Source organism: Erinaceus europaeus, chromosome 8 (assembly GCF_950295315.1).
Source record: "Erinaceus europaeus chromosome 8, mEriEur2.1, whole genome shotgun sequence".
NCBI lineage: Eukaryota > Metazoa > Chordata > Mammalia > Eulipotyphla > Erinaceidae > Erinaceus > Erinaceus europaeus.
Genome location: NC_080169.1, coordinates 33,947,410 through 33,967,682, shown reverse-complemented (window position 1 = coordinate 33,967,682; position 20,273 = coordinate 33,947,410). Strand labels below are relative to the sequence as shown.

At 36.7% G+C, this 20,273-nt stretch overlaps 1 protein-coding gene across 13 annotated transcripts in view; it reads left to right on the top strand.

Moving 5' to 3' along the window:
* HDAC9 (histone deacetylase 9) overlaps nucleotides 1-20,273 on the top strand; it is a 1,141,821-nt gene that overhangs the window by 641,304 nt on the left and 480,244 nt on the right. For all 13 annotated transcript variants that reach the window (XM_060196121.1, XM_060196126.1, XM_060196123.1 and 10 more), the window contains 3 exons: nucleotides 8,644-8,763; nucleotides 12,043-12,253; nucleotides 15,075-15,292. In XM_060196121.1, coding sequence (XP_060052104.1) covers nucleotides 8,644-8,763; nucleotides 12,043-12,253; nucleotides 15,075-15,292 — 549 coding nt within the window. The remainder of the gene's footprint in view (nucleotides 1-8,643; nucleotides 8,764-12,042; nucleotides 12,254-15,074; nucleotides 15,293-20,273) is intronic.

Sequence of the window (20,273 nt, the reverse complement as noted above, 5' to 3'; positions counted from 1 at the left end):
ATGAACTGTTGAATTAAAAAATTGTGTCCCAGATTATGTTAACCTATCTATCTCTAAATTTCAAAGTACGTCTAATACAGAATTTAAGTTGATGGAGTTTGCATCCATAATTTTATTCCATTTATACTACTAAAACTTTTTCTATAGTAAGTATCAAAATGTCCTGACTTTCTAGTTAATTTTAACATATGCCCTGTAAACTTTCTCTTTTTCCTTCCCTAGCAAAAAAAAAAAAAAAAAAACAGAAGGAAATGTTATTTAATGGAGTTTGAAAAAGTAGAGGTATTTCTTCAGGTCAGTGACAGGACATTTGCCCTCAAAGCTGGAAAGACTAGTTCAAAAGCAAGCAGTGACTTACCTCATAATGAATTAATTGTGTGCCTGAACTATGATCCAAAAGGCCAGGTGGGCAGACCTTTTTGCACTGATGGGTAGCCTCTCCATGGCCCAGAACAAAAAATTCAACCCTGATGGCTAACATGTGGTTTTTTGCTGCTTTGCATTTACAGAGGCCTGCAGTGTAATTTATACTGGAGAGATGAACAGACAGCAGAATTCAGGCTAAAAACTATCAACAAAGTAATATCCTAGCTTTGTAATACTAAATGCTTCCAACAAAATTAAAGAAAAAATCAATTCTTGAATAGCAATCTCTCAGAGAGTATGATATTTGTGGGCATTATCTAAAATTAGTAATAGTGTGTGATTTAATACCAACTGAGATATTTGGGGCTGATAATAATTTATATCAACTATACTTTAAAAATCAGAAGTTAGTTGCTTATTTCACTATTTATAAAATTAGCTTTTCCTGCCATTTGTTTAAGCAACAAAGATGAGATGTCATTTTAAAATACTTTACTGGAGTACATTTGAATGAAGTCTTTATTCTGTGTGCTATAAGGGGGAAAAACATGTAATAAACTTCCTTGAAAGCCTGAATAAATGAATATAATTTCTATTCTTTCTGCAGCTTAGGATACAGAAAAATCACACTATATCTAAAGTGTATAAATATCCTGAGGCTTAGACAAACCAAACAGTTTTTTTTTCACTCTTATGATTTATTGCATAAAGATAAAGTTAAGAGTGAAGAATTTACTCCTTGTGTGCAGACTCTAGAAACGTCACAGGGTATTCAAATAGATAATGTCTTCATAATCAAGATTCCTCAGGAACTAAGCTCCAATACCCAGGACTTTGTTACTATTACTTAAGTTGTTAAACTTGCCCTGATTCTCAGATTTCTTATTTGTTGAAACCGGCAATACTACCAACAGTTTTGTCATGATGAAATTAGTGTTAAGAAGTCAGGTTGTAAAGTGTGAAGTAAGTTCTTTATTTGTAGCAATCAATACTGATTTCTAGTAGGAAAAACATTAACTTGTCTTCAACCATGTGAGAGTGTGTTTCCATCTATTCTGACCACTTTTGTTCCATTTTTTTCTGGTGTCTTACGTGTGCTCAGTTCAAAATTCAGATTGCTGGACCTGCTTGACTCTATTCATTTATGAACTTGGTTGGGGAGATAAAAAGTCAGAAAGTTCTATTTCTAAGTGTGGTCAAAGATACCTTTACTTAATTGTTAAGTCTATGGGCCCAAAAATGGCTCCATGGATAGCAGCAGCATTTTTTAAAATTCAGTAAACTTATTTGATGGTTATTTTAACAGTAGCCAAGGAACTGTTTTCTTTTTTTCCCTAGTTGACTATTAGTGGCTATCTTTTCTGTGCCACTTTTAATACTATTTTACCAGTAGATACTAACATTTTTTAAAAGGATTGTAATAATAAGGTTAAACACTCCAAAGTCATCTGAAATGTCACTTGTTTTGCCCGAGCCATACTGACTCATCTGCCTATTGTTTCATAATAGTTGTTGTGACATTTGTTGTAAATGTTATGCTATCTTCTGAGTGGGTGTGGAACTATGGTTTTGGATGGCAGCAAATAAAACAGCTTTCCGCCCTCGGGGTAAGGAGGTTGCTATGGCAAAAAAAATCATTTACTAGCAATAACATGAGTCAGTATTGTAAAGCAAGGCCTTTAAGAGAACAAAATCCCTTTTGAATGCAAAGGAAGAGTGATTCTTTCTTTCTTTCTTTTTTTTTTTTTTTGGTCTTTTTTGGTCTCTCAATCTTTTTGTAGTAATACATTGTTGGATGATTAGTAAAATGAAAAGAGAATTTTATTGCCTAGGTTTTTTTCTTCATTATATAGACAAATTTTTATTTTCTATGATGTGTCTGAAAAAAGTAGAAAATAAGTATTACCTGGCAAAATATGAAATTCATAGGCAATAAATGGTTAAGTTTCTTTTTCAGTCTGGTTCTATTACTTTCAGACTGTATAAATTTCAGGATTTGTAACCCTTTAAAGAACAACACACTGAGCTTTACAAGTATGTCCTCCTAGGTGCCATTCTAATAAGCAAGTGTGCTACAGCCTGATAAAGCTACTCAGAGATGCTTCAGTGTTAGTATTAGGCCGAATGAATGATCTTGTCCATGGAAGGTAGGCAGCTCCCAGTCGTAAGCCAATGGCTGGTAGAGCTCAACTATTATGGTACTAGGACACATTCTCCATTCGTTTTTTTTCTCACCAAATCAGTATAAAAATGTATATGTATATGTATATGTATATGTATATGTATATGTATATGTATATGTATATATGTATATATTCACACACATATTTAAATTAGAACATTGCTGAGCTCTGGCTTATTGTGATCCTGGGAATTGAACCTTAGATACAGAATCATTTGTATAACCATTATGCTAGCTCTCCAGCCCAGCTTATTTTATACTAATACAAACTGTAGAGATTTTTTTTTCTAGAGCACAGCTCACTCTGGCTTAGAGTGATAGTGGTGATTTCAACTGGCATCATGGTACCTTGTACATAAAAGTCTTTTTGTAAAATCACCATACCATCTCCCAACTGTAGCTAATTTTGAGGATGCAGTAAGTTGAAATTTTCACAATAAACTTTATTATGTGATATTCTTAAATATATATGTGTATATACATATATTTACATATACTGTATTATGTAGAAAGGTTATAAGTTGGCACTGTCTTCATAAGTGTGAGAAAGTATATTTCCTTTTTATTTCAACTCCAATATATCTTCTGTCCCCATTTCTATTTTTTTGTACCTTTACATACATATAATTATTCTTTCCTATAATTTTGCTATTGTGGTTTCTTACAGTGTGTATATTTTTGCTTTGTGTTAATTAATTTTAGTGGGTAAAAAATTCCATTATATACATCATTATCATTGCATTTCTTATTTTTATCACTGAGCCCATGTTTTTAGATACATCATATCATTGATGCATTTTCCTAATGACTTAGTTTTAATTAATACACCAACCCTTGGTGGTAACTGCTTTATTTTCTCTCCCCAATCTCCAATTGAGTGCCCCAATGGCCTCAGATTCTTACCTACCAAGAAAAGATGTTTCACTTTATATTTGCAAATATCACCTTAAAGCTTAATAAGAGGATTTCTTGAATATGCAAGTCCCAGCAGCACATTGTTGTATAATGACATATAGTATAATAATTTGTTATATACAGGTAAGTCATTCACACAAATTATTGTACAAGAGTACATTCAAGACAAAATATCACTTAAAATCCCATTAATATTCGGCATTGCATTCTCTCTCTCTCTTAAAATCCCAGTAATACTCGGCATTGCGTTCTCTCTCTCTCTCTCTCTCTCCCCCCACCCCACCTCCACCCCAGGGTTATCACTGGGGATTGGTGCCAGCACTATAAATCCACTGCTCCTGGTGGCCATTTTTATTTCCATTTTATTGGATAGGACAAAGAGAAATTGAGAGGGAAGGGGAATATAGAAAAGGAGAGAGAAAGAAACCTGAAGACCTGCTTGACCACTTGTGAGGTGACCCCCTGCAGGTGGAAATTGTTCAATTTTCCAATTTTCACTACCATTTTACAAGAGATTTTGATTCTCCCTTTATTTTCAGTGACTAAATAGCTCTATTTAGAGGTATATAGATTTTAGTTTATGTCTGTCTTCCATTTGCTTTATAAATATCTTTAAGATAGCCTTCCAATTACAGTGATGGTAACAAAAGTAAATTATTTTGAAGACGATTATTAAAATGTAACAATAATTCCTCTTTCCCAACACATGTCAAGACTGATATATATGAATCAACATCACACTCTTTCTGATGCAATGTTAACACCAAAGCTTAGTTTAAAATTGTCACTCTGCTTTGTGCTATTCAATTATAGCAACAGTTTAATTATAGTAATTATTACAGGTCATTAGTCCTCTACTTTTCTGTTTACCATGCTAGCATGTGAACTACCACTGAATATAGACAGACTTCTTTGTATGTCTAAAAGCCACACCATTGGTCTGTGTCATTACTCATTGTGTAATGAATACCAAATGATGTTACATTTAATTATTTGTTATCTACAGCAATAGTTTCTTTTCTTTTTGCCTCCAGGATTATCACAGGGGCTCGGTGCCTGCATTACGAATCCACTGTTCCTGTGATCATTTTTTCCAATTTTTTTTTTTTGATAGGGCAAAGAGAAACTGAGAAGGGAGGGGAAGATAGAGAGGGAGAAAGACCTGCTTCAGCTCTTAGAGGCAGACACACTCCCCCCTCCCCTGCCCCGCACAGGAGGTGGGGAGTTTGGTGCTCAAACTCCTGGATCCTTGCGTTTTGTACTATGTGTGCTTAACCCGGTGTACCACCACCTAGCCCCCAATAGTTTCAATTTTTTTTAAGTTAAAAACATCCTATCCATCTTCTAAGATATGAAATACTGACATGGCTTACTTAAGAACTGGATAGTTTCAGAGTGCTTTCTGCAAAAGTCCTGGCTTTTCCTAAAAGTACTGGTGATGATACTACAGTGCTAGAGTGTGGGACAATCTTCCAGTTTTGCAAGATTACTAATCTGGATCCCTAATTGTCTCAATGAAATGGTAACTTTCACTCCTGTTCATTTTTCAACTGAGTCTGATTTCTGTTAGTGATATAGATCACAGCTCCATGTTTTTACTGAGAAACATTAACCTGAAACATGTAGACTATGCCTTTCAAGAATTCCAAATTATTTCTATTTATTTAAATTTTATATTATTTTATTCATGAGATAAATACTGGGTTCTGCCCCAATCATATGCATTGCTGAGAATAAAAATGTGTTTCACCCTTGGAGGCATACTTTACCACTGAACCACTTCCTTGGTCCCAGGAAGTTACATGTATATAAAAAGGATAATTTAAGGAAAACATTTTTTTTCAGGTTTCCTAAATCTTTTGCGATTCTAGTCATTAGAAGTGTATATAAATACTGTGCCTTCTTCTTAATGTGGAAGTGGAAATAAATCATCCTGTACCTAATCTGGATTCTTCAAGGCTGAACAAATATTAGAACAAGCATGAAGGAGATTGATAAGTAACAGAGACACCTCCTATACACATGAGAAAGACAGACAATCTGAGTAATTCACCCAAGTGTCTTTGGACAAAGTCTTAAGAGTATATTGGGAAGAAAAAAGAAGTACCAGTTAAAAGAGATAAAATTTTTATCTTTTTAATAAATAAAATAAGGGTCTATTCAGTTACAGAAAAAATATGATATGAAGTAAATCAGAGGCAAATAAACTTAAGTTTCACCTTCTCCATATACCAGATCTTCTCTAAAATAAGTCATGCATAAAGGCTGAACTCCCCCCATGAAATTACCTTTGTAAACAACATATTTGGGAAGTGATAGATTTTTGTTGCCCTATGCTATCTGTACTTGAAGGAGGTGAACTTATCAGTATCTGAGTTCCTGCAGGTATCATATCTATAATATGATACGATACAAGTTAATATCTGTGAGATAAAGCAGTACCCATAAAATGTGTGTGGGCTCTGAACATTCCTTACTTTCTCAGAAACTCTGACTTGAAGAACCCCTTGTCTGTGAAATTACCAGGGCTTTCACTTTCTCCTAAAGCCCAGGTCAGTTGTCTCTTGGCTGCACATGATGATTTTTTTCTATAAGAGCTGAATTTGCTTCCTCTTATTTCCTCTTATAAAAGCCTTTTTTCTACTTGCTATCCTTTGTCATTGACTATATAATAGTGGGTCATTTCTTCTGTTGCCCCGACCACATGTCTTGTAGTCTTGATCAATTAGATTATACTGATGATCCCACTGGGAACCATAACTGGAGAAATCAATGTTTCCTTCTTCATAGAATAAACATAATAATGACTGAAGAATGTCAATGAAAAATAAATTTGTGTCCAAAAATTTTGACACTGGTCTTAGCATATACTCGATGTTGAAAATTAACACAGTAAGTTATTAACATCTTCAGTAGATTCTTTTTTTTTTATTTAAGAAAGTATTAATTAACAAAACCATAGGGTAGGAGGGGTACAATTCCACACAATTCCCACCACCCAATCTCCATATCTCACCCCCTCCCCTGATAGCTTTCCCATTCTCTATCCCTCTGGGAGCATGGACCCAGGGTCATTGTGGGTTGCAGAAGGTAGAAGGTCTGGTTTCTGTAATTGCTTCCCCGCTGAACATGGGCGTTGACTGGTCGGTCCATACTCCCAGTCTGCCTCTCTCTTTCCTTAGTAGGGTGGGTCTCTGGGGAAGTGGAGCTCCAGGACACATTGGTGGGGTCTTCAGTCTAGGGAAGCCTGGCTGGCATCCTGATGACATGGAACCTGGTGGCTCTTCAGTAGATTCTTGGAAAATGTAACTTTAAACTAAATGACATATAGGAAAACAGGTGTTTGAATAATACTATTTTATTTAATGTTAACCAGGAGTATTTTTCTTTCATTGTTGTTATAATTAAGCCACATTGAACAAAAAGAGTTATCTGAGGACCTACCATCTACTGTCATATGCACTATAGCCACTCCTTTTCTTTTGGTCGGAAATTACAGGACTGAAATAATCATAAGAATAACTCTGATCCTTTCACTTTAGTCAAAGTACACATGAACAGCTACTATTCTGTTATCACTATGACATCTGAAAAGAATTCTCTTTTTCAGTTCAGTATATTTCTACTTCTGGTGATGAGATTGGAGGATATCAAGGAAGTTCTATCTGGGGAATAAAAATAACCTCTTTTGTGAGGTCTGTGATATCTTCTGTTGTCATTCCAACAGTGCATTTCAAATAGCAGTGCTGAGAGAAACAAATATTATCTTGAACAAACATGTACACAATTAAAAGGACTTGGTCTCTCTGTATCTTTCTCTTTGTTTCTCTCATTAAAGTAATATAAGTAAGACACACTTTTTTTAAAAGTACTTACTGTTCTGCTTACTTTTAAGTACATCTCTCCTGTGCATATAGAAAAGGAAACAAAACATCTTTTTTCTATCTTACTACTTGCCAGCAAGCTCGGTTTTTAGTTTCCTTATCCATTCTTTTGAATATTGTTCAAGGATATATTCTACACTAAAACTTTGTTAAAAAGCATGACAGTGAAAAAATATAATAACTTCTCTTAGAGCAAATATTAACTGTTGCTGATAGCTCATAAAATAAAATATAGCCTCACACATTGTAATGCCAAATTCTTTTTTAATACTCTTTCTTTATGCTGTGACATTTTAAACAACTTTAATTTTGTAAATGTTGACTCTAAATTCAACATAATGTTAATAGTTTCAATTTACCTTGTGCTTTTAAAAGCACAAATATCTGTCTTGTTCTTCTGTGAAATAAAGCAAAGCCTAACTTAGGTTATAGTTCCAAGCTGCAAAGAGAAACTCCACATTTAACCTCTTGTTATGTTAAGGCGAGTACTCATCTCCAAACAAACCTATGATTGAGGTGATGTTTTGGAATAACATCCTGTGTTTTGGTGGCGCATCATTCTTCAGTGACATTCTGAGGTTGCATTGTATTAGCACATGATATTTTCCCTGGTTAATTGATATCCCAGGTTTGTTGAGGCGAAAATCTACTGCTCCCCCAAACATGCTTGACAAGTTATTATATTTACTTTAGTCAAAGCCCGTGTGTGCAATATCCCTCTTGGAGGTGGTCTATTATTGGAGTCCCATATGCTTTTTGTTTGGGAAGAAAGCAGTCACTGTGTCATACTGTTACATAGAGTATTCTTTTTCAGGGATGTTGTTCCCATGGGGACCATATCAGGCCAGAGTTCCCTAGTCTAATAAGACCTTTGTAACTCTTATTGTATAAGAGTTCTGGGAGGGAAGCAAGAGTTAAACAGAAAATGTAATTCAAGCAACCATATTAGGCCACATGTGGGAAAACATGACTCTAGGTATTGGAGTAAAATAAAAGCTATCTGTTGTAAAACAACTATGATGGCAGAGTGTTTATGGTATTTTCGTATAAATGAATACTATTGTGACACAGGGAACTCGACACATTTTAGCATATATGTTAGTTTTGACTATGAATGATGTAAAACAAAACATCACAGTTGTCTGTTCATAAATGTCTATACTAAAATGATGTGGCTCTAAGATTTTCTTGTGTTTTCCCTTGAATAAAATGGCAGTTATTCCATAAGATCATGACTATAGCAATGTTATACACATATTTTTCACATTCTGAAACTCTCATTATCTTTCTTTACAGCAAATTGTTTCACAACGTATTCTAATTCATGAAGATTCCATGAACCTACTAAGTCTTTATACCTCTCCCTCTTTGCCCAACATTACCTTGGGACTTCCAGCAGTGCCACCTTCACTCAATGTAAGTCATCTCAATGTGTCAGCCTCAGCCAGTTGCATATTTCCATAGAGGTAGTCTCTCTTCATTTCTTGTATCTTTAAACATCTGAGAAACTTGGTAGACTCTGTTTCTCTTTTACTTGTTTGATTTTTTAGAAACCTTCAGTTTAATTTCAAATGCAATTTCTCAGGTTCACATAATTATATAAAAATAATAACTAAAATTATAATTTACATGTTTAGAAAAAGTACTCCCCAGATATTTTAGTAGCTCCATACGACCACCCCCATAAAACAAAGCACAATTTTAACCAGAGACCGAGACTTAGAAAGCTTAAAAATGGAATCTACAGAGCCAGCTGGAAGTCATTTTAGGCCAATGATAAGAGGTATGGCTCCTAAAACACAACAACATAGGTTTACTTCTCAAGTTGCTTTATCTAGTTGCTTTATCTACTAATTCCGCGGTTTATTTTGGATATTCTCTAAAAATAATGCTATTACTATTCCTCAGAAATTCAAAGTGAATGAATTACTTTAAAAGCTCTGAACAAATGAAATATATAGGATATTTTGAGATTTTTTTTTATATTACCAGGAGATGGCTAAATTTATATATTTTTCTAAAGTAACATACAGTGTACATGAATCAAGACCTACATATTATACCTAGAAGGATTTTTTTTTTTGTGAAATGATGTAAATAAAACTGCATTTACACAGAGATGTAAGGATAAATCAAGTTATTTGGTCCAATCTACATCACTATTTTTGTCAACCTTCAGAAGCAAGATTTCTACTGAGTTCAACATGTCAAATCCATAATTTTTTGATATGTTTACTTTGGGTAATTATAAAGATTATTGACTATCATGTGTCTAACTTATCTTCAAAATAAGATATGTATATGACATGTATAGCCACAAATTTTATGACTAGGTTCAATATATACTGTAAATAAATCTAAAGTATTTGATTGACCTTGGCATTTAAAAAAATATTTTATTTATTTTAATGAGAAAGATATAAATAAGTTGGGGGAAAAATGAAAGGGGAAGAAAGAGAGAAAGTAGAGACAGACACCAAACAGAGCACTGCTCAGCTCTGGTTTAAGGTGGTATTAGGGATTGAATCTGGGACCTCACAGTCTCAGGCATGAAAATCTTTTTCATGACTGTTATACTGTCCCCCACTATCCTGGGCATTTCTAATAGTGCACAGTTTTATTTTATTGACACAGATTTCTTTTTTTTTTTTGCCTCCAGGCTTATTGTTGGTTTTCGGTGCCTGCACCACAAATCCACTGCTCCTGGAGGCTATTTCCCCCCTTTTGTTGCCCTTGTTGTTTTGTCATTATTGTGTTTATTATTATTGTTATTATTGATGTCATTGTTGTTGGATAGGACAGAGAGAAATGGAGAGAGGAGGGAGAGACAGAGAGGAGGAGAGAAAGACACCTGGAGACCTGCTTCACTGCTTGTGAAGTGACCCCCCTGCAAGTGGGGATCCTTAAGCTAGTCCTTGCTCTTCCTGACATTTGTGCTTAACCCATAGCACTAATGCCCCACTCCCGACACAGTAGTTGTATAACAATGAGGTAAAAGCAAAATTTGGATATTGTTTAATATTTGAGGATTGAAGAAGAAAAGCTTAAAAGACTCAGATTCAGCAGTTCCCTTAAAATGCCATATTAAACATTTGTGAACAAGTCTATTGAATAAAGGAAGGATGAAACTAAAAATATTTGTAGATGATATTTCAAATCTTCAATTATTAAAATTATAATTTGTTCTATCCTTGTTTTTGCAGTTCTTCTGATGATAAGCAAATATTAACACAAAAAATTCTTATCATACATGAGAAAATATTTTATTTCTATTCTTCAGCATGTTCTGAGTTACTCCTCCCAGCTAACACAAACACACACTACTTTCATGTGGTAAGGGATAAATTTTCCCCAAAGAACTGAGGGCTAGAGCCAGAACTTTTCATGTTTCAACAGTAATACAAAATGGTACCACTGGATGACTAAACCAGTATGGTTTGGATAAAAGTTTCATTTTTCTTTGCTTTCATTTTGGTGTAGATGAGGCCATCACAGTTAATTTATCGAGCTTAACATTGCCTTGGCAAAGGAATCCCTAATACTCTACTTCCCCACTGGATAGTGGGACATTTTAAGAAAAGGAGACCAGAACAAGGAATGAATTCTAGGTTAAATGTTGCATTGACTTACAGTGTGACTAAGAAAAACTATTTACCTCTTTGTTCTTCAGTTTGTCCATCACTAAAAATTGCTTTGCTTCCCTGTGCACAGCAGTTTTATAAGATGAAACATAAATTTTGCAAAGACACATGTCACATGCTTTTGAGGTATTAGACTTCTGCATTGGTAGTACCAAAATTACTAATATTCATTACATTTATTGAATAGGACAATTCTTTATTACTATAGATGATATAATTAATATTGCTTTTTTTGCTGTGTTATCATACATATTAAGTTCCTGGTAGCATTTTGGTTGATATCTGATTTCACTTACATTTTATTAAAAAGTATCTAGAATATCATTGTCATATAGAAAAATAGGGATGTTAGGACTCACATGTTTAAGTCAGATTTCTACATAATACAGCCTTTCATTTAGTTATCATGATTTTTACTTTAAAAATTATGTGAGATTATTCAGAGACATGTAGAGAAAAAGTTTAAGTTTGAAACTTCAAAATCATAAAACATTTGTTCTTTAGTTAATTCCAAAAAAATGTAGTTATTAGTTTACCAATTTGAATAAATTTTACATTTCCAATATATATTTTGCTTAAATAGTGTATTAAATATTTTAGCAGTAAGATTACTGAATTTGACGATATTTTCATGTTTTAAAAACATTAGGTTCAGTACAGTAATGCCCATACTAAATTATTTCCAGTATTCAAACTCTTTTTTTTTTTTAACTGACAGAAAAAGAAAGAGTGAAAGAGGCCAGAGAAACACACTTCCTTCAGTGCATTGGGGCAAGGATCAAACCTGGGTTGTACACACGGTGAAGTAGCAACTATTCCAGTGAGCTATTTCACCAGCTGTAAACTCTGTTTTTTACTTCTTCTTTATTCTTCAGTTCAAATCACAGAGACATCTATTTCCCCTGTTCAATCGCTGAGTGATGTAATTGTTGTTTTTTTGTGGGCAGAAAGGAGAATTATGGCATAATAACTTGACCTAATGAGGTACAGACCTAATGACCTATGTGAATTAAAAAAATTAAAAAGTTACTATCTTTATGATCTCTTGACACAGGCTTCAAATCCACTCAAAGAAAAACAGAAGTGTGAGACCCAGACACTCAGGCAAGCTGTTCCTCTGCCTGGGCAGTATGGGAGCAGCATCCCAGCATCTTCAAGTCATCCCCATGTTGGTTTAGAGGGAAAGCCCAACAGTAGCCACCAAGCTCTCCTGCAGCATTTATTACTGAAAGAACAAATGCGACAGCAAAAGCTTCTTGTGGCTGGTAATTAATAATGGAACCATTTGCAGGTCATTTTAGGGCTTTTATTTTATCTGTAATACAGCGTCATATCTCTATTTTAATTTTTTATATTTGTTTACTTTACCTTTTGTTGCTCTTGTTTTTTATTGTTGTTGTAGTTATTATTGTTGCTGTTATTGATGTCATTGTTGTTAGATAGGACAGAGAGAAATGGAGAGAGGAGGGGAAGACGGGGGGGGGGATGAGTCGCCTGTGAACTGTGAAGCGACTCCCTTGCAGGTGGGTATATCTCTTTAATTTAAGACCTTAGTAAACATTTATATTTTTTTCTTAAGAGGGTCTCCCTAATACCTAGCATTATAGGGAAGATTACTGTTATTATTTATTTTTCTTTATTATTTATTTATTGTTTTAATTTAATTTGTTTATAAAAAGGAAACACTGACAAAACCATAGGATAAGAGGGGTACAACTCCACACAGTTCCCACCACAAGAATTCTGTATGGCATCTTCTCCCTTGATAGCTTTCCTATTCTTTAACCCTCTGGGAATATGGACCCAAGGTCATTGTGGGATGAAGGTTGAAGGTCTGGCTTCTGTAATTGCTTCCCCGCTGAATATGGACATTGATAGGTTGATCCATACTCCCAGCCTGCCTCTCTTTTTCCCAAGTAGGGTGGGATTCTGGGGAATTGGAGCTTCAGGATACATTGGTGGGGTTGTCTGTTCAGGGAAGTCTGCTTGGCATCATGCTAGCATCTGGAACCTGGTGGCTGAAAAGAGTCTTAACATAGAAAGCCAAACAAGTTGTTGACTACTCATGAACCTAAAGGCTGGAATAGTGCAGATGAAGAGTTAGGGGGGTCTCCACTCCATTTTGTAGATAGCTAGTAGGTAAATTTTAGTTATATTCCAAAAGACCTGTGGCTATACTAATTTTTTTTTCCCCTGAGCTTGAAATCTGATATGCAGGTGGATCCAAGTTATTGTCTGGGGAGATGGTGCCATGGCTGGAAAAGGACCAGAGAGCTGGATCAGGGAAGAGAGTAACCCCCAAATATGGGAAATATTGTTGACTGTAAACCCCCTTCGATTTGATCTGATCTGATCTGGGGCCCATATTCAGTTTTGGAGCCTCTGCATCCTTGTAGATACAAGCTCACATTCTGTGATTATGAGTAGGAACATTCCAAGCTGCCCCAATATCAGGATCAATCTTCCTTAGGTGGAGCATAGAGTATGTTCTCTAGCCTCCTACAGAGGATGGAACATTATCTACAGTTGTTGATCCAAGTTGAGGGTAAGGTTCTATGGGGGTCCACAAAGAGGTCTGTTTTGTTGTTCCTGATAGATGACCAGTAACAATGGAGAGAGGGATTTATTTGAAGTCTAGGCCCGTCGTGTCTGTTTGGAAACCTCAGGACTCCCGGAATAGGGCCCCAGCTGATGCGGTGTCCTGACTGTGTATATATACCACAGCTTTCTCAGCCACTTATCTGCTGTTGGGCACCTGGTTTGCCTCCAGGTTTTAGCTATTATGAATTGTGCTGCTGTGAACATAGGTGTACACATATCTTTTTGGTTGGGTGTTATGGAGTCCTAGGAGAGAAATTACTAGGTCATATGGAAGGTCCATGTCTAGCCTTGTGAGAGTTCTCCAGACTGCTCTCCACAGAGGCTGGACCAATTTACATTCCCACCAGCAAAGCAGAAGGGTTCCTCTGTCCCCACAGCCTCTCCAGCATTTGTTGCTGCTGTCCTTTTTGATGTATGCCATTCTCACAGGGGTGAGGTGGTATCTCAGTGTTGTCTTAATTTGCATTTCTCTGACAATCAGTGACCTGGAACAATTTTTCATGTGTTTATTAGCCTTTTGGATCTCTTCTGTAGTGATTGTTCCGTTCATATCCTCTGCTCATTTTTGGACAGGGTCATTTGCTTTTTTGTTGCTGAGTTTGCTGAGCTCTTTGTATATTTTGATTATTAGCCCTTTTGTCTGATGTTTGGCATGTGAAGATCTTCTTCCATCCTGTGAGGGGTCTCTTTGTGTGATAGTTTCTTTGGCTGTACAGAAGCTTTCATTTTGATGTAGTCCCATTGCTTTGTTTATGTTTTAATCTTCCTTGCAGTTGGTTTTATATCATCAAAGATGTCCTTGAGGATTAGGTGGGAAAGTGTTCCACTAATTTTTCCTCTAGGTATTTGATAGTTTCTGGTCTAACATTCAGGTCCTTGATCCATTTGGAGTTGATTTTTGTTTTTGGTGAGATAAAGTGCTTCAGTTTCATTCTCCTGCATGTTTTAACCCAGTTTTCCCAGCACCATTTTACTGAAGAGCCTCCTTTCTCCATTTAACACTTTGGGTCCCCTTTTCAAATATTAGATGTCCATAGGTGTGGTCTTTATTTATATTTTTTAAATTTTTTTATATTTATTTATTCCCTTTTGTTGTCCTTGTTGTTTTATTGTTGTAGTTACTATTGATGTCATTGTTGTTGGATAGGAAAGAGATAAATGGAGAGAGGAGAGGAAGACGGGGGGGAGAGAAAGACAGACACCTGCAGACCTGCTTCATCACCTGTGAAGCGACTCCCCTGCAGGTAGGGAGCCGGGGGCTCAAACCCGGATCCTTAAACAAGTCCTTCAGCTTTGCACCAGGTGCGCTTAACATGCTAGGTATTTATTTTTCTAAGTTGTTCGGTGTTTTGGCACTTCTGCCTTCTCTGACCCAACTGCACCTTCTTCAGTGGTGTTGATAGTTTAATAAATTTGCTTTATTTATCTGTTTTACATGGTGTCCTGTTTTTGAATAATTAATTATATGTACATATATTTTTGTAGGTGGAGTACCCTTACATCCTCAGTCTCCCTTAGCAACAAAGGAGAGAATTTCACCCGGTATCAGAGGCACCCACAAATTACCCCGTCACAGACCTTTGAATAGAACCCAGTCTGCTCCTTTGCCTCAGAGCACATTGGCTCAGTTGGTCATTCAGCAGCAACACCAGCAATTTTTGGAGAAACAGAAGCAATATCAGCAGCAGATCCACATGAACAAAGTAAGTCCACTACACCAAGTCAGAATGTAAATGTACCATGTGGAATGTACGATATCTTTCACTGATGTGGCCATGTAAGCGGAGAATGCAGTTTTTTTTCACTACAGTCAGAAAGACATGGCAATCCCAGACCACCTCATAAATTGAGGAAGCCATCACAGTTTCAGGGTTTCACAATGATTTTCTGTACACTGTAAGGAAAAGGGAGATTAGAGATTAATGATTTAGTCTATTATGCTTGCTTGTTTGAATATGTAAGCACATGGGCGCATATAAGCCGAACACACACCATATTATGGCTTCGTAAGCAAGTATTGAGGCATAGGTAAATATTAAAGTTTGCATAAGAGCTGTCAAATAGTGACAAGTTTTTCAGTAAGGTATTTGTTAGCAACTTTTAGGTACTAGAGGTGTTTTTTTTTTTTTTTGTATTCCCAACTTTATTCTAGTTTGTAAAATTGCTTCTCAGAAGCTTGTCATAATTTTTTTCAACATTATTTAGCTGAAAATGACAGCTAACTGCACCACACCACATCCTTAGAAGCTTTCCTGCTGAAGTTGACACACATGTGCAAATTAAAAAAAAGAAGTAATCGCAACATATTGATATCAGAAGTGTAGTGCATTTTCAGTCATTTGTATGCAAACTTCACCAAAACAATTTATCTGTATTTTCTGTTATATGGTAGGTATACAAGCAGGAGCTTCTCTTTCCTAGAAAATGTTAAGAACCTAAAAATCAATATTTTAGCCACTCTTTTTCATTATTGTGAAAAATTCATCTATAAGTGTTCAGGCGGTAGCACTCCCAGTAAACATACACATTACCATGTGAAAAAATCTGGGTTTGAGCCCCAAATCTCCACTCGTGGGTTGCAGGAGATGCTTCATGATTGGTGAAACAGGTTTGCAGTGTCTGCCTTACTCTATCCCTCTCTATTGTCTCCTCCCCTCTTAATTTATCAGTCCTATCCAATAAAATAGAAAAAAAAAGGGTCACCAGGGGCAGGGGATTCATAGTTTCATGGTTCTAAGCCCAACAATAACTCTGCTGGCAACAAATAAGAATAAAAATAGAAAATTACTAGTGTCTTATATGGTAATTATCTTGAGAAATTAGGTTCTATTATTTATAAGACAATAAACATTTTAAGTAAGACAATAAACATTGTCTTACTTAAAACATGTTTTACTTTTCTCTATGACTTGAATAAAATTCTATGGGTAAAGTATATTTTTCTTGGGCCAATAGGAGAAGATGATCATTACCATGTATTCACATTATTACAGGTGGGACTAGAGTTTTTCCTCTCATCTTTGATTTTCATCTTAACAAAATAGAAACAAAGAGGGACAATGGATTGAAGACCATACTATTGAACTTATTTTTTTGTTTGGTTGTTTTATTTGGGAGATAATGATTTATAAAACGGTTATTGCTACATGGGTACAATATTCATCTTTCTATAAGGGTCCGTATACCACTCCCACCACCAACTGGCATTCTCTTCCACAGTTGTGCACTGGGCTCCATGCGCCCACTTAACAGTCCCCCTCTTCCGTCTTTATTTGTGCTGCAAAAGGCCATGCCTAGTCCAATACCACTTTTCACCCTGTGCTTCTCCTTTCCTTGTTGCTTAAGATCAACCTTTAGGTGACATCATCCAGTATTCCTCCATCTTCTCTCTTATCTCACTTAACACAATTCCTTCGTTTCATCAAAGATGAGGCAAAAGGGGGATATCATAATTTATTATAGATTTTTAGTATTCCATTGTATGTATATACTATAACATTCTTAACCAGTTATCTGTCAGTGGGCTTCTGGGTGATTTCCACATTTGACCTAGTATAAGCAGAGATGGACACAGGTCTCTTTGCATAGGTATTTTGTTTCCTTCAGAAAAGTACTTAGGAGAGAAGTTGCTGGTTTTAATATTCTGAAAAATTTCCATACAGTTTTGCATAGGTGTTTAATCAATTCACATCCTTACCAGCAGTTTTCAAGGGATCGTTTTTCCCTACATCCTCACCAACACTTGTTACTGACCTTTTTTTTTTTTTAAAAAAAATTGTTATTTAGAAAAGGAAACACTGACAAAAACCATAGGATAAGAGGGGTACAACTCCACACAATTCCCACCACCAGAACTCTGTATCCCATCCCTTCTACTGATAACTTTCCTATTCTTTATCCCTCTGGGAGTCTGGACCAAGGGACATTATGGGGTGCAGAAGGTGGAAGGTCTGGCTTCTGTATTTGCTTCCCTGCTGAATATGGGCGTTGACAGGTCAATACGTACTCCCAGCCTGTCTCTCTCTTTCCCCAGTGAGATGGGGGTCTGGGGAATTGTAGCTACAGTACACATTGTTGGGGTTGACTGCCCAGGGAAGTCTGCTTGGCACCATCTTAGCATCTGGAACCTGATGGCTGAAAGAATAATTAACATATGAAGTCAAACAAATTGTTGACTAATCTTGAACCTAAAGGCTGGAATATTGAAGATGAAGATTTAGGGGTCTCTGTTTTGTAGATGGTAGGCCTATTTTATATTCCAAAGGACCCATGACTATACTAATGTTGGTTTTGTTTTGTTTTCTGTTTTTGTTTTTTTTTTCCTGAGCTGACATCTGATATGCAGGTGGGTCCAAGTTATTGTCTGGGGAGATAATGTCATGGCTGGAAAAGGACTAGAAAGCTGGATCAGGGGAGAGAGTAACCCCCAAATATGGGAAAGGTGTATAAATATTGTTAACTGTAAGCCCTATAGATTTGATCTATTGTGATCTGGGGTCCATATTCAGCTGAGGAGCTTATGTGACCTCTACATCCCTGTAGATCTGAGCTCACATTCTGTAGGAACGTTCCAGGCTGCCTCAATTTCTAAACTCATTTTCTACAGGAGGAAGATAGAGTATGTTCTCCAGCATCCCTTCAGAGGATGGAACATTCTCTACTGTTGTTGATCCAAATTGAGGGCAAGATCCTATGGGGGCCCACAAAGGGGTTTATTGTGTTGTCCTAAATAGAGATGACCAGTAACAATGGAGAGAGAGATTCTGAACTTTCTTTTTTTTTTTTTTTAATTTTTTATTTAAGAAAGGATTAATGAACAAAAACATAAGGTAGGAGGGGTACAACACCACACAATTCCCACCACCCAGTCTCCATAACCCACCCCCTCCCATGATAGCTTTCCCATTCTCTAGCCCTCTGGAGCATGGACCCAGGGTCGTTGAGGGTTGCAGAAGGTAGAAGCTCTGGCTACTGTAATTGCTTCCCTGCTGAACATGGGCGTTGACTGGTCGGTCCATACTCCCAGTCTGCCACTATCTTTCCCTAGTAAGGTGTGTCTCTGGGGAAGCTGAGCTCCAGGACACATTGGTGGGGTCTTCAATCCAGGGAAGCCTGGCCAGCATCCTGGTGGCATCTGGAACCTGGTGATTGAAAAGAGAGTTAACATACGAAGCCAAACAATTTGTTGAGCAATCATGGATCTCAAGCTTGGAATAGTGGAGAGGAAGTGTTAGGGAGGTACTCACTGCAAACTCTAGTGTACTTCTGCGTTCAGGTATATATTTTGCAGTAGTTTATGGGTACGTGTGCACATAAGCTCTCTCTCATAGAAACTGGTGTATATCTAGGTTATGGGACATTGTTAGAAAGTGAACTACCTGAGATGAAATTAGAGTGTACTATAAAATGAAAGGTCTCACCCGAGTAATGAAGCTGAAGGGTTGTCATTCCACACGTGAAGTCTCTGGACACAGTCTGAGGTGAAGCATGTCGAGGTGGCAATCATTGCGTTGGTTAGGTTGTGATCGGCGGATGCAATATTATTTGGTTTGGATTGGGAGATGCATACGGGAAAGTGGGCCCTATCCAAGGGTTCCAGGACTGGGGGAAGTAGGGGCTCTATAGTGGAAATGTGAGGTTCCTGCTGTCTTAGGGTTCAAAAAGACAATTGATAGTTAATGTTATCATCACATTATTTGGTAATTGGGTTAACTTTGAAAGGTCCTTTTGTTATGGTTTACTGTACAGTATCCAGTATCTTGTATATAGCTGTGCTATTGGATGCTTCTAATCTGATTGGTCTAGGCTTTTGAGAGAGTCCGCATATCAAATACACAGCCTATATATTAAAAAGATTCAGTTTGTGTTTTGATAAACTTTGAGACATACAATTCATTTTCCCCCTCTCATATTAATTAACTACTGATTTATATGTCTACATTTTACTAGGAGTGTACATAAACACCATTCCCACCACCAAAGGACTGTGACCCATCCCTCCAGCCCAGTCCCACCCACTGGCCCAGGAAGCTGCATGTCTACCCCTCACCACTGGGTTTTTACTTTGGTGCCCTACTTACAATTTGATCCGGTCCTGCTTTTAGTTTCCCTTTCAGATCTTCTTAGTCAACTTCTGCTGATGAGTGGGATCATCCCATACTCATCTTTATCTTTCTGACTTAGTTCACTTAACATAATTCCTTCTAGCTCTGTCCAAGATGGGTCAGAGAAGGTGGGTTCATTGTTCTTGATAGTATTCCATAGTATTCCATTGTGTATATATACCACAGCTTTCTCAGCCACTAATCTGTTGTTGGGCACCTGGGTTGCTTCCAGGTTTTAGCTATTATGAATTGTGCTTCTATGAACATAGGAGTACACACCTCTTTTTGGTTGGGTGTTATGGAGTCCTTGGGGTATAACCCCAGAAGAGGAATTACTGGATCATATGGAAGGTCCATGTCTAGCCTTCTGAGAGTTTTACAGACTGCTCTCCACAGAGACTGTACCAATTTACATTGCCACCAGCAATGTAAAAGGGTTCCTCTGTCCCCACATCCTCTCCAGCATTTGTTGCTGCTGTCCTTTTAGATGTATGCCATTCTTACAGGAGTGAGGTGGTATCTTAGTGTTGTCTTAATTTGCATTTCTCTGACAATCAGTGACCTACAGCAGTTTGTCATA